The 14,534-nt window shown below is 40.7% G+C and overlaps 1 protein-coding gene across 1 annotated transcript; it reads left to right on the top strand.

Annotated features, from left to right (window-relative positions):
- Positions 1-203: 203 nt before the first annotated feature.
- Fshb (follicle stimulating hormone subunit beta) lies at positions 204-2,069 on the top strand. Its single transcript, XM_036183134.1, has 2 exons — positions 204-362; positions 1,839-2,069. Exons 1-2 carry the CDS (start codon positions 204-206, stop codon positions 2,067-2,069), a joined length of 390 nt encoding a protein of 129 aa, XP_036039027.1.
- The last annotated feature ends 12,465 nt before the right edge of the window (positions 2,070-14,534 follow it).

Genomic DNA, 14,534 nt, shown 5'->3' with positions numbered 1-14,534 from the left:
ACCCCATCCAGCCCACAACCCAAAAAACAAGGAGGAATATTGGTCCAGGAAGCAAAAAAGTAAAAACCCTTGCTCAAGCAGAACCCTTGCTCAAGAAGAATGAGAGGTTTAACAGTTTCTCAGCTGGTCAGTTTTCACAGTGGTTTTAATTATTTGATTTCTCTTTTGCTAACAGGATGAAGCTGCTTCCTTCCCAGCCCAGGATGAAGTCGATACAATTTTGCATCTTATTCTGGTGCTGGCGAGCAATCTGCAGCCAGGGTTGTGAACTAACCAACATCACCATCGCAGTAGAGAAAGAAGAGTGTCGTTTCTGCATAAGCATCAACACCACTTGGTGTGCAGGATACTGCTACACCAGGGTAGGTCCTGTGCTCTGCTGGAGATGGGGTGCTGGGGAGCTGTATGAGATGGGCTTGACAAATTCCTACTTTATTGATATTTTAATTTCCCAAGCAATAGTTCCCTAATTAATAGTATCTGTGCTGTGAATGAGTTAATAATTAGGATGTCAGTTTGAGGCTGAGATTTTATTTGGGTGAACTTAGAAAACCTTGGAATTAGATAAAATTGGAAACATACTATTGCTAAATAAAAAGTATTTCTATGCCATATTTTATATGTAGAGAGATAAATAGGGGACATATATGTGTATATATATATGTGTATATATATAACCATAAAAGAACAACAATGTTTTTTAAAGGCAATTTTTATCATTAGGGTCTTGAGATAATTCTAAATATGTATTGATGTCACATGAAGACACAAATAGTGCCTTATAAAAATTGTCCTTAGCTCTGCTGGCACATACTGCCTCCAAGTAGCCTGAGAACACAGTCAATCCTGGCAGGCTTTTTAAATTCACAAACATACCCCGTTTATTTTTCTAAGTCTTTGAGAGAACGGAGACACAGAGGCATTAAGTCACTAGCTGGAACTCACACCCCTTCTTTGCATCAATACAAGTAAAGGCACACTTCTCACTTGCCTCTTTTTTAACCCTTTTACCTTCTCGTTCATGTAGAGTTTCATACCACACACTGAGAAAAATAGAACTTGGTGAGGAAGTACACTTTATCCAACGATAAAAGAGTTCAACCAAACTCTACTTACATTACAATTTTACTGCCCCTTTCTGGGGCTATTGATTGGGTAGCATGCCACTAAAATAAAATGAGCTGCAGCCTCATTTTTCTCCCCTTAGCACAAATAAATTTTCCACTGGAAAGTTCTAGAATGAACAATTTTTTATTTTGAAAGAAATTCTTATAGGCAGAGTATATGTCCACTACACCATAAACAGCACTTAAAAGGAAAAAGACATCTACCAAGCAATGGGATGACCCCCCTCTTACAAGGGTGTTCATAAACATGATAAGCATTAATATTCATATCATATTCACTATTTCATAAACAAACAATATACACGTTTTCTGAAAGTTAAGCTGTAATACTTGTAGTTTAAGTTGTCATTAATATAGCTTTCCACTGAATATGAAAAGGCAACTGAAATTCTAAGTCATTATGTCTCTTTTCTTATTCTATCCTGAAATTCAACGTTCCTTTGCATTTTGACAAATAACTAATGTTCTGATATGGCCATGGGGATTAGGAAGGAAATGAGTGACATTTTCTGTAAGACTTCCAGAACAATTAAGAAATGTTCCAGGAGAATTAGGAAAGGAAGTACACTGCATAGGTGGTCTATGACGTTACATGGGCTTTAATGAGTAAATGCGAAAGCACCTAGTATTAAATTACTGCCTCATTTTGACTAACCTGAACGGAAACTTCTAAATAGTCTATCCTAATCCTCCCTTTCCTGAACTCCTCAGGATCTGGTGTATAAGGACCCAGCCAGACCCAACACCCAGAAAATATGCACCTTCAAGGAGCTGGTGTATGAGACCATAAGACTGCCCGGCTGTGCGCACCACTCGGACTCCCTCTACACATACCCAGTAGCCACCGAATGTCACTGTGGCAAGTGTGACAGCGACAGCACCGACTGCACTGTGCGAGGCCTGGGACCCAGCTACTGCTCCTTCGGTGACATGAAAGAATAAAGAAGAAGGGACGCCCTTGTCCTGAAGGACCATCATATCCAAAATGTCTGTGTCTGCTCTGTGCCAGGGCTGCAAACCACTGGCTTAGGAACCATCATTTCCACTGGCGATGTCACCGTCCTGAGAGGGAAGAGGAGCGAGCTCAGGACCGGAAGTACAGGGGCCAGGACTCTACCACCACTCATCCCTCTATCCATACGTTGGTTACCTATGTTTCATTCACTCTCAATGCTCAGCTTTGTGGGAGCTTTCCTCTTCCACAGTCTTAGTAGCCCTCTAGGGCAATCGCTTCCTTTTAGACAGAGGGATGCATGAGTCCAGAGGGAGGGAGGGAAGGTGGAAGTCTGAAAGAACTAAATCTAGCACAGCTAGATTTTCAGAGACTACAGAGTGATCGCAAGCTTAAAGCCCAAACACTGCATGGAATTAAAAGGGAAACTCAACGGCTTCCTTAAGTAAAAGAAGACCAGACATGCTACGTGCAGGGAAATACTATTGTAGCTGGCTGAGGAAAGCTGGCCCAGCAAGGTCAGGCTACTCAGCTCTTCTGAAGCATGTGGAGTATCAAGACAGGATCAAACATCTGTGCATTGTCTCATGACGATGCGGACAGGAGGAAGGGACAAAGCTCAGAACTTGGTGGCACCCCACCGAGTTCTTTAAAAGGAAAGAAAAAAAAATAATGTGGGACTGTGGTTATTAGTTCATGTTTATTCATTACTTTAAAAAATTATCAAACGCTACTAGTGTCCTGCCAAACTCCCTTTTGGAATTGAGGAAAACAGCAGTGATAGTGTTTGATAGGTGATTCTGCTAGCTTTTCTCTCACATGCAGAGTGTAAAGATTTGGAATTAGGTTTAAAGCAATTTCAGCAATTGAATAAATACACTTAGCTTTGCTACAAATACACCTACATAAATGAATGGTTGTAGATAATTAACCATGAGGGGAAAACTACTCTTTTCTAGGACATCCTACTTCTTCTCTTTTTCCAATTCGTGTTCTCCCAAATCTTTGGTCCTTTCAAAGTAGACACTGAAAACACATCATGAGTTGAATTCTTTTAAAGATGTTAACTCTTTTAGTCATGTACTTACTTCATAGTTATGATGCTGCACTAATTTATTTAAATCTTATTTTTTTAATAAAAATGTTACTTACAAAAGTCAAAGTTTGATTGTTTCATATACAGATAACTTACATGTTGATATGTTTATAACATTGTTAGAAAAAAGTCTTTAAGTATAACCCTAGTGTTTCTACAAAAATTATCTGTTTTCATCTTTGGAAATATTAAATATTACAGGTTTTTTGCATTTCTAAGAGCATTTTGTCATTATTTTGAAATTGTTTTTATGTAATGTTAGGGAAAGCACAGAAATGAGAGTGGACAGATACCCTGGAGGCTCTCTGGTTTATTTCTTGAATGTTGGAGATAGAAGAATTGAGCTCAGTAAAGTTAAGTGAGTCAGCAAGATCCCTGACTTAGTTGGGTCAGTCTTAGGTAAGATAAACACAATAGAAACATATTACTCACAGTTCTAGATGTCAAAGGTCCAAAATCGATACCAGAAGACTTGATGTCTAGCAACCGCCCTCTCTATGCTTCAAAGAGGATGCCTTCTTCCCCTTCATTCATCCACATGATAGAAACAACAACAGGTGCTCTCAAGTATACTTTTGAAAGACATTAATCTCATTCCCAGGACCCCTTTGTCATTTTATAACTTCCTGAAGGCCCTCATTAATATCACTTGTCTTAGTAAGTGTTCTACTGCTGTGAAGAAGCATCATGGCCATGGCAACTCTTTTAAAAGAAAGCATTTAATTTGGGCTTGCTTTCAGTTTCAGAGGTTTAGTCCTACAGCCAGAAGAGAAAGACTCTTGGTTTGGCTTGGGCTTTTGAAAACCTAAAAGCACCCCTCTAGTCACACATTTCCTCCAACAAGGCCACACCTCTTAATCCTTTCAAATGCTGGTGACCAAGCATTCAGCTCTATGAGACTATGGGGACCATTCTCATTCAAACCTCCACATCAACTCAATGAGGATTAGATCTAATTTGGAAGGTACCTAAACATTCAGACCAATCACAGAGGCTGTTCATTGCAGAATCAGGATTAGAACCCTGGTCTTTAGGCTCTTGTTATCACTCTCCTATTCTACTGCACATTAGTTTTGCAGAGATTTAAATAAAACTACAGGTAATAGGAAGGTAGAGAAGGAATATAGGGAGTAAAAAGGTTTAGCAGGGAGAAGTGGGGAAGGGGGAGATGAGAAGGCAGGTGGAGAGGGTTAACTAAAATGAAGAGGGTATTTAAAAATATGGAAGGTCAGCAACTTGAAACCAAATTTTAAAACATATTTTTTTAATGTTTGACAAGAAATCCCACTGTGACATGGAAAAACTGCTCCTAGAAGCCTTGGATTATTACAAAAACCCTACTAATGAAGGAACAGTATTCCATTATGAGTTGTTAGTTGGGATGTCCCAGAGGCCCCCAAAACAGTACAAGCTCTTGCTGTTACTCTTAATTTTCCACCAGAACTAGATAACAGACCTTATTTCTGAAGATACCACACACTTGAGTTTCATGAGACAGAAAACTCAAGCTGGAACTGAGCTGGGAGTTCTTTCCATGCACGGCCAGTAAGCAGCTTCCCTCTGGGTTTCTGCTTCAAGCTCCTGCTTTGAGTTCCTGTCCTGAATTCTCTCAATGATGGACAAAAACCTGTGTGATAAAATAAACACTTTTCTTCCCAAATTGCTTTTGTCCATGCTGTTCATCGCAGCAGCAGAAAAGGAACCTAGAACAGAGGATAACCAACCATTCTTTGATTGGACTTGAGACTCACTCTAAAAAATGAAGTCAGTGCCTGGTAAACTTCATCTATGATGAGGGTCATAGACCCTAAGGGGGAACTAAATGTCTGTTTACATTGGCAGAGCATCAAACTGTCTTCTAAATATTTGTGTGTTTATACACATACCCAAGTGCTACTTTCCACCTTAATCAGAGAAGCCCCCCTTTCCAGTGAATGGCAATGCATGAGAAGACTCATAGCTGCATCAGGTACTGAGAATAAGTGGCAAGTGGGGGCTCAGCCCTAAGCAAGACATTTATTCCACCCCTTGTAAGGTTCAGGGAATGATGAGGGTTAGAAAGAACATAAGAGCTGCCAAATGCCATCTTCTGTGAAAAACAATCATTGTAATCATGAACTCACAGTAGCTCTGGATGCTGGCCCTGGGCCTGCACATGAATGGGCCTACTGAATAACAAGGATGATGGAAGAACTCACAGAGTCAAATCTCTCGCTAGTGAACAATTTGCTGTTGATAAATTCAGGGAAAGAAAGAGCCATTGTCTTTAGATGTGACCCTGCCAGTCTCCACTGGATAGTTACAACACAATGGTCACACAGACAGCCTGAAATAAATGGATCACAGAACCAAAAGTCATGAACCTGGGAAAAAGACTGGCAAGGATGAGTGGGTGGTGATAAAGATGGGAAAGAGATAACAGAGTGTGGGGAGATAGAGTATAAGAATACATTAAATGCTTATATAAAATTTTTAAAGAACAAAACTTAATTTAAAGAAATTAAAAACTATAGTTGTGGTACTTTGAACAAGAACGGCTCACAACTATCTGATGAGATCTGGCACCCTCTTCTGTATACATAATAAATAAATAAATCTTTTAAAAAATATTTTAATAAAAAAATGATTACAAAGTAATATTTGTAAGGATACTTAGCAGAGAAACATGGCTAAAAGAAAATAAAGAAATAGATTTTAAAAAACAAAACAGAAATGTTCATTAAACAAGAATGTCAACATCTACTACAGTACACCTCAGTCTCTAGGCACAATGGGACACTGGTTGGTCGTCCTAGGCATTTGCAGACAGAGGGTGGAAATGATCAAACTTCACTCCAGACAACAGCTCAGAACATGAGTAAGCTCTCTTTCCCTTCACCACTTTCTAACCTTATTTTGAAAGCCTCTTTTAACATTGGTTTGGATCATGAGTCCTCTTTCATTTTTACAGCATCACACACCAATTTCTATTGAGAAGTTTATGCAGTTATCCCTGGAAAGAAACAATGTGGCAAACCAGAAATCAGACTCTTTCTAATAATCTTGGGCAACTTAGCCAACTGTATTAGGACTTGTTTTTATCACTTTTAAAATTGAGTAGCTAGTCCAAAGAGCTACTACCAACATTTAGAAAAGCAATACACCACCAAGTGCTTAGGACTCCACTACGGCTATAATTATATTGGAGAGAAACTATTTTACAGCATAGATTTTTTTTAAGGTCAAAACAATCATAAGTTTCTGTATGCTCCACCTCTCCACAAAAGTGAAACTCTGGCCTTTAACTCTGGGGTCCACGCCAAGAAAGTCCTGCCCCTTGGAATGCCATTCAGTTGAGGTCCATGGAATTTATTCTCATTAGGATCTCTTCCGGCTCTGGGCAGCCTCACAAGGATCCAGTCACAGCTTAGAGCAAGTCTAGTAACAGCTCGAATTCTGTACTGGTTTCAGGATAAAAAGCTAACCCTGAAAGCCACGGTATTAATTCTGATTACCTCTATAACTCTTCCTCTCTCTCTTCTCCCCACCCCAAGAGGCAGCTGGAAGCCAGAGACTAGTTAAAAGAACAGAACTTCCTACCAGCTTTCACCAGAACACCATGCCCCATAGGGTGTCTTCATTGCTTTATCCTTTATCCATGGAGTAGATGCCTCTCATGATTCTTTTTAATGAAGAGAGGAGGTACTGTGACCGTGTTAGGTACTGTAAGAAGTCCTCCCTATTTCCTTACTTACTACTGGCTACAGAAGAGCAAGGCAATTAGCTCGTCTTTTTAGTTCAGTGATTTCCAGACCCTAAAGGTCTACATCCAGATGTTATGGAGCAAACTTCACAGCATCTGAAAATCATGGGGCTGGAAGTGGACTCAGGAAGGGGAAGTGGTAGTTTTAATGAAGGAGAAATTTAACCTAATACTTGCTCTCAGACATTTGGACTTGGATGGAAAACATTGTATACTCACCAAATTCACTTCCTGTCTGTTCCTAGAGCATGGCCAACCCACATTTCCTACCCTCACTGCTAGGAAGGCTTGAGTATGCCAAAGTTCTATTGGTGAATAGTTGTTAGAAACAGCATGTGCTACTTCTAGGTCTTGTTAATAAAATCCCTGCCACAGGGAAATCAGGTTCTCTTCCTGCTCAGCCAGTTAAGGCACCCTGGGAAGACATATATACAAGGTGGCAGAGCCTCTATCAGCTTAAATAATGGGCCAGAGGACCCACATATACCTACACATCTGTTCCCTCTTAAAGGGCTTTATGCAGTCCAGAAATAAACCTGCCATTTGCTAAGCCACTGAGTCACAAAGGTTTATCTGTTACTGCTAATAATCTAATCTTAGCTAATTCAGGAGCCCACAGTGTGCAAGAAACACAAATATAACGTTTCATGTCAACCTGCATGAGCCAAGTATTAAATTTGTTTCCATAATGTTGTTCATAGATACACTCTAGACCACAAGCTTCTGTATAAAACAATAGATTTGTTAATTAGTACTTTAAGTGTGGTGTGTGTTGGTGGTGGGGGAGCAGAGATGAAGAAGGAGGTAGAGGGAAAATAAAAAAAAAAAGAATGAAAGAAATCAAGAGGGGAGACAGACAGACTGTTCTTAAGACTTCAGAACCTATGTGCCAAATTTGTGCACTGCTGTTTCTTCATAGATTTCATCTTGAGGAAAAAGGAGGAGAGATTCACATAGACTGTGACATTTGCCTAGGATTTAAATTCTTACTTACAATTTGAAATCAATTGGACGAACTGCAGAGTGAGTACAGTCTACTGTGGTTGATATACTGTGCATCCCAATAAAGTTATCTGGGGGTCAGAGAACAGAACAGCCACTATATTAAATACAGAGGTTAGGCAGTGGTAGCACACACACCTTCAATCCTAGCATTCCAGAGACAGAGATCCAGATCTCTGTGAGTTCAAGGCCACACTGGAAACAGCCAGGCATAGTGACACATGTCTTAAATCTCAGGAAGTGATGGCAGGAAGCAGAAAGCAATATAAGGCGGTGAGGACCAGGAACTTTAGGCTTTTAAAGCTCCTAGACTTTTAGCAGCAGTTCAGCTGAGATCCATTCGGATGAGGACTCAGAGGCTTCCAATTTGAGGAAAAAGGATCAGCTGAGAAGTTGGCAAGGTGAGGTGGCTGTGGCTTGTTCTGTTTCTCTGATCTTCCAGCATTCACCCCAATACCTGGCTCTGGTTTTTTATTTATTAATAAGATCTTTTAAGATTCTACAGTCTCTTGCAACCACAGAACTTCATCCCAGCCAGACATCATGTGACCAAGAGTAAGGAGTGGCTGAGCTGGGACTAATGTAGCTCGCCAAGGAAACCATAACTATTCTCTGCTCATTCTAATAGTATCTGCCTGCCATTTGCCTCTCAGGATTGCCTGTTCCCATCATGTACCTGATGTCATCACACATCTAGGACAAAAGAAGGGGGAGATTGGTAAAACCTAATCTTAAGAAATCCTGGAATGCCCCATATACCTTACCTTATAAGTAATCCTCTTCTCCATCAAAAAGTGTCCATAAGATGCTTTTGAGATCATGAGCATTCAGCACTCACTGCTACAATCTGTACTTTTACTTCATAAATCTTCCTCCCAGTTCAGTACTTTGTTTTGTCTCTGACCTATTTCTTTAACAGTGACAGGAATTTGGAAACACTGCTCTATATCTTAAACCTCCTGGTTTTCCCACAGGTAACAAGTTCACAAGCTAATGGAGTCAGGAACCCGCACTGCACTAAGCTGAAATATTCGTGTTTCAAATGAGAATGCTGCAAAGCCTCAACCCCTGTGTGGAAAAAGAAGGTGGCACGTAATGAACAAGGACCAGACATTAGGTCCTTAGAAAGCAGTTAAATAAGAAACACGAAGAAATAATGCAAACCATTAAGCAGTAAGTTTCATAAACTTTTTTATTAGATACATGATTTCCATCTTAATGCTATTTTTCAAAATCTAGAGCAGAACACCTTTATCATGTCAGCATTTGTTCTCAATCCCATATACCGATGTTGAAAAAGAAATCTTCAAATGACAACAATAAGAAACCAACTCTTCAGTTTTAGGGAACAGGAAAAGGAAGAGGTGAGCTCGAAAGAAAGGTGCCAAGATAAATCTGGGTAAGAGATTCATTAACACCATGAATATGCAGAGCTCTAAAGCAAAAGAATTCACCCCCAGCCAGAGTGGAATTCCCATATACATGGGGATAATATAATAAATTTTATATATGTGTGTATGTATTATTGATATATATATATACATATATCCCCTTCTTAAAAGTTTCTGAGTGGAAAGGAAAACCCTCCACACTGCATAGATATAAGTAATCCATAATAGGTACTTATAGTCAGGTTGCCTCTGATTGTCAACTCATGTGAATATACAGGTATTTAGACAACAGTTCAGATTAAATGATGAAAATAATAAATGAACCTATAGAACCAACTAAAATATAGGATTCTGAATGTAGGAAGTTAATTGTACTAAAAATATAATAAAATTTAACAGGACTGGGTCAAATCTACAACACTCTTCCAATCAGAATTGTTCTGATGACAAAGAATAGTATGATTCCTTACTGTGGGGCTGGAATTAAAATCAGAATACTAAGGAGGAAGGGCATTTTTGCTTAAGGGCTGCAAGCATCTCTCTTTTCTCTGCACACCACCACCACCTATTTCTCAGAATGGCTGCAACTGTCAGTGACAGGATGCTTTCAGTGCCCAAAGCACCCAACATGAATTGTAAGTTCTTTTGTGAGTCTTGTAGTTTCAATATGAAATAAAAAAGATTCGATTGACTGAAATGTTATTACTTTTCTTTGGGTAGCATTAAAAGCAGATGGTTGGATGCATAGGTTGCCTTTGGAACCAGGACATAAACTTCATCCCTTCCATGACATTGCATAAGCCAAGAACAAACCAGTTCTGTCTTGTTTTATTTTTGCTGTTTAGTGTGTGACTGGAAGGAGGGCAAAAGCTGTGGAGGAGCATTTTAGTCTAGAAAGGGGAGTTGAAAGTGGAAAGCACAATAATTACAATATTTCAAACAAGTATTTATCGGAGCTAGGAAATACATATTTGTGTTGCATGATCATATGTATGCGCTCATGTATATGCATGTGTGCAGTCTAGAGTTCAGTGTTGGGTGTCTTTGTTGGTCAATCTTCACCTTATTTTTAGAGACAAACATGGACCCTGTATGGATCTGAACTAGAGCCTCTGCATATACGTTATAGTTGTGTAGCTTAGTGTTCTTCTGAGACACCCAACAGTGGGAGTGGGGGTGTCTCTGACTCTTTCGTCTACTCTTGGGACCATTTTCCTCCTACTGGGTTGCTTTGTCCAGACTTGATGTGAGGGTTTGTGCCTAGTTTCATTGTAACTTGTTATGCTGTGTTCTGTTAATATCCCTGGGAGGCCTGCTCTTTTTTTTCTTTTTTTGGGGGGGGGGGGGGGGAGAATGGGGAAGTGGGGATAGAGGTGGAGAAGTGGAGTAGATCTGGGGAAGAGAGGAGGTTGGGGAGGAACTTGCAGGAGTGGAGGGAAGGGAAACCATGGTCAGGATGTAACATATGAGGGGGGAAAAGGGGAAAAAATGCAGCCAATATATTAATATACATATTAGAAAGAAAAAAAAAATGGACCTCATCCATTTAGCTAGGCTGGCTAGCTCATGAACCCCAGAGATCTGCTTGTCTCCTACACACACACACCAAAGTTGGGGCTATAGTTTCAGGCCACCATTCATGGCTTTTGACACGAGTGCTGAGGATCCAAACTGGGATCCTCATGCTTGCTTATGCAGCAGGTAGTTCACAGAGACAGATGTCTTCCCAGACCATATGTTCCTATTTTAAAGTCACCACAAAGCTCTAATTAGCTGACTGACACTTAAAAACCCATCTGAACCTAGGTCCATTGATTTGAGTTCAGCCTACTTTTAGTCTGGTAGCTGTTGTCACTGGCACACTGAACAAGCAGAAGCCTTGGAGTGTGATACCAAGAGCCCCTTTATTTTATTCTCCCACTGTCCATTTAAATTTGGCAGCTGCCCTTCCCCTGCCCCTGATTGGAAGTTTATCACCCTGTATGACCTTGGTGGTTACTCTTAATAATAAAATTGTTACAATGCCCTAGCAAATAATAACTTCAATCCTGTAATGATGTTGAAGGTTCTCCAACCTCGAGGGCTGGAAACGTGAAGATTTACCTCTCTCCCCTCATCTGAACCTTCTTTCCCTTGCCTCAAGGTCAACAGCCTCTCTGGAATGGGCACAGAATGAGAAAAAAGACAACTACAAAACAAGGCTGCGTGTTCTTCATAGCTGGCCACTGAAGCTGACCATCTCCTACGTTTTCTTCCAAGTACCTCTGCTGAGACACTCCAAACATACTGCCACTGTGTAACATGAATCTTAAAAGGTCTTATTAAGTAAAAAATTAAAATTAAAAAAAAACAATAGGAAAAGCCAAAGACAACCTCACCTCACTGACCTTCAGTCTCCGAAGAGACCACTTCCTGTATACTCACGCCTATATGCCTTTCTATTCTGCCAACTCATTTCCTCTCCGCCTAGCTACGTCACTTCCTCTTCCAGCCTAGCTCTGTCACTTCTTGTCTGTCTGTCCAGACCTCCAGACCTTTATGGTTAAACTAGTGTTGGAATTTAAGTCATGTGCCACCACACCTGGCTCTGTTCCCAATGTGGCCTTGAACTCACCCAGATCCAGATGGATTGCTGCCTCCTGAGTGATAGGATTATAGGCATGTGTTACCATTGCCTGACTTCTATGTTTAATATAGTGGCTGGCTTTACCCTCTGATCCTCAGATAAGCTTTATTGGAGGACATAGATAAGATATTACCACACCACTGTCATGGGGAGTCCACATCTTCAGGCAAGTTCTCTTGATCTCCTCTTCAACTTCCTTATCCTTCACTATACCTCAAGCCACTGCCAGGAAACTTCTTACACAGGATCATTTATTAAGCAGCTATTTCTCATAGGTGTTTCCAGTGGCGGGGGGGGGGGGGGGGGGGCACTAAGAATTCTTGAAACAGTGAGCCAATATCAGAGAGCAGAGCAGAGGTTTTGCAGGCCTATTTATTCCTCTACTTTAAATCAGGGGGTTTAGCTAGCTTCTTGACTTTTAGCTTCCTTAAGTGTGAGAGAGCCCAAGTCACAGCATGCAACAATCCTAGGAACTGTCTAGGATGCTCTGAAAGGGCTGGCTGCATTTGCACTTCACATGAGGAACACATCTCTTTCTTGTTTCCTTAGCAGCAAGCAGGGTTTAGAGTGAGATTTCACACAAGCTTTTCCAAAGTATCTCTTCCTCACAGAATCCTCCCTCTCCTAAACACCTACACATATTCTAGCCTTGCTGGGGAGGTCTGGATTCAGGATTCAGCTACCCTGGAATTTCAAAAGGATGTCTATCTCCAGGTTTGTTTCATATCTGAAATCAATTCGTATTTTATATCTTGAAGCCTGTGTCTTTAACATCCTCCAAGTCCGATAGATGAAATGGGAAAGGAAACAAAACATTATGATTCTCTTTTATTTTTACTTATTCATTTTTATTGGTACCACAGTCTTAGAGCGAAGTGCAGCTCTTCCCTGACTTATGAACCCTTGATGGTTCCAGAAGAAATGTAGACAGTGGGGAATACCAGCCCTGACACTGACAGGAAACTGAAATGGAAATGGCCTCTAGACAGACATGAGCCCTGTGAAATGAGGGCATCTCCACCTCAGAGCAATTTCACCATCTCCTGAATTACAGTGCCGACGCCCCCACCCCACCCCTGCCACCTCCCAGTACACAGAACATCACCTTCAGCATGTTGTCTCAAAATTTAATTTTCCTCTGGACAAAATGTTACATTCTCATTCAGCCTTGAGCATGCTCTGTGCCCCTTTTTATTTTCTTAAATAAAAGTTGAGACAAAGATAAATGAGCAGAAGCTGCACAGAAGCACAGGGACCACTGAGTGGAAAAGGAAGAGGAGGACAAGAAAGTAGTTTTGCGAATTGGCTTGGCTTGGGCTGCCGTAATAAAATACCATAGACCGCTGGGCTTCAACAACAGGCGTCTGTTTTCTCACAGCTCTGGAACCTATTCGTCCCAAATGAGTCAGTTTCTGCTAAGCACAACTTTCCTGGCTTGCTACCTTTTCACGGTGGCTTCACATGGGAGGAAGAGGCCAAAGGGTAGCTAATGGGGTTTGTGGCTTCAAGATACAAATTCGGGGAAACTGACATACATTCAGCCCATCACAAAATTATTATCCCACTAGCCAGTTAAACATTCTTTTTCTCCATGATGTATTCAGAGCCATAGGCTGCATAGCTGTAATGTCTAAACATTGAGGCTGCACAGGGTGTCCTTGGGTCAATCACAGTATAAACAGAATAAAGACCTTTCAATGTACCTGGACTCTGCACACTGGAGTCTATGACTATATTGCAGATATTATCAAAAAAGACTTCCTGCATGTGAGTAACGTTAGGGACCTTGAGAGGAAACCATACTGAGGTTGACTACTGAAGATTTGCAATGTGAGAATCTGACACACCATTGCAGTTTTCAGATGGAAGAATCAGGGTTGGAGAGATGGCCCAATGAACAAGAATACTTGCTCTGCAAGCACAGCAACCTGAGCTTGGATCTCCAGGATCCATGTACAAAGCTGGGCATGCTCACACATGAACCTATAAACCCAGTGCTTGGGGGTGGGGGAGGAATGAAGTCAGAAGGATTACCAAGGCTTTCTGACCACCAGACCAGTTCCAATTTCAGTGAGAAAGATTATATCAAAGGAATAATGTGAGGGTGACAGAGGAAGACATACAACTTCCTCCTCTAGCCTCTGCATGCCCACAGACATGTGCACTTTAATGCACATGTATGTATGCACCACACTTACATACAGTTCTGTCTGTTGTCTATATACCCATCTATCTATCTATCTATCTATCTATCTATCTATCTATCTATCTATCTACCTAGCTACCTACCTACCTATATCTATCTACCATCTGTCTGTCTATCTACTTATCTACCTATGCATCTCTCTCTGTCTCTGTCTCTCTCTGTCTCTCTCTCACACACACAAACACACCCACATACACACAAGAAGTAAGAAAAGAACTATAAATAAATAGGAATGGCCTCTCTAAGAATTGGGAGATGATATCAAGTTGATTATTTTCCAAAGTCTCTAGAAAAGAAAAGTTGACATTATCTTAGTGCACTAACTCTGTACTGATCTTCTTGTCTACAGAACAGGAAGAATAAATCTGAGTTGCTTTAAGCCACCAAGTTTT

This window comes from Onychomys torridus, chromosome 4 (assembly GCF_903995425.1).
Source record: "Onychomys torridus chromosome 4, mOncTor1.1, whole genome shotgun sequence".
Taxonomy (NCBI): domain Eukaryota; kingdom Metazoa; phylum Chordata; class Mammalia; order Rodentia; family Cricetidae; genus Onychomys; species Onychomys torridus.
The sequence above is the reverse complement of the archived record's forward strand: the minus strand, read 5'-3'. Positions and strand labels throughout refer to the sequence as shown.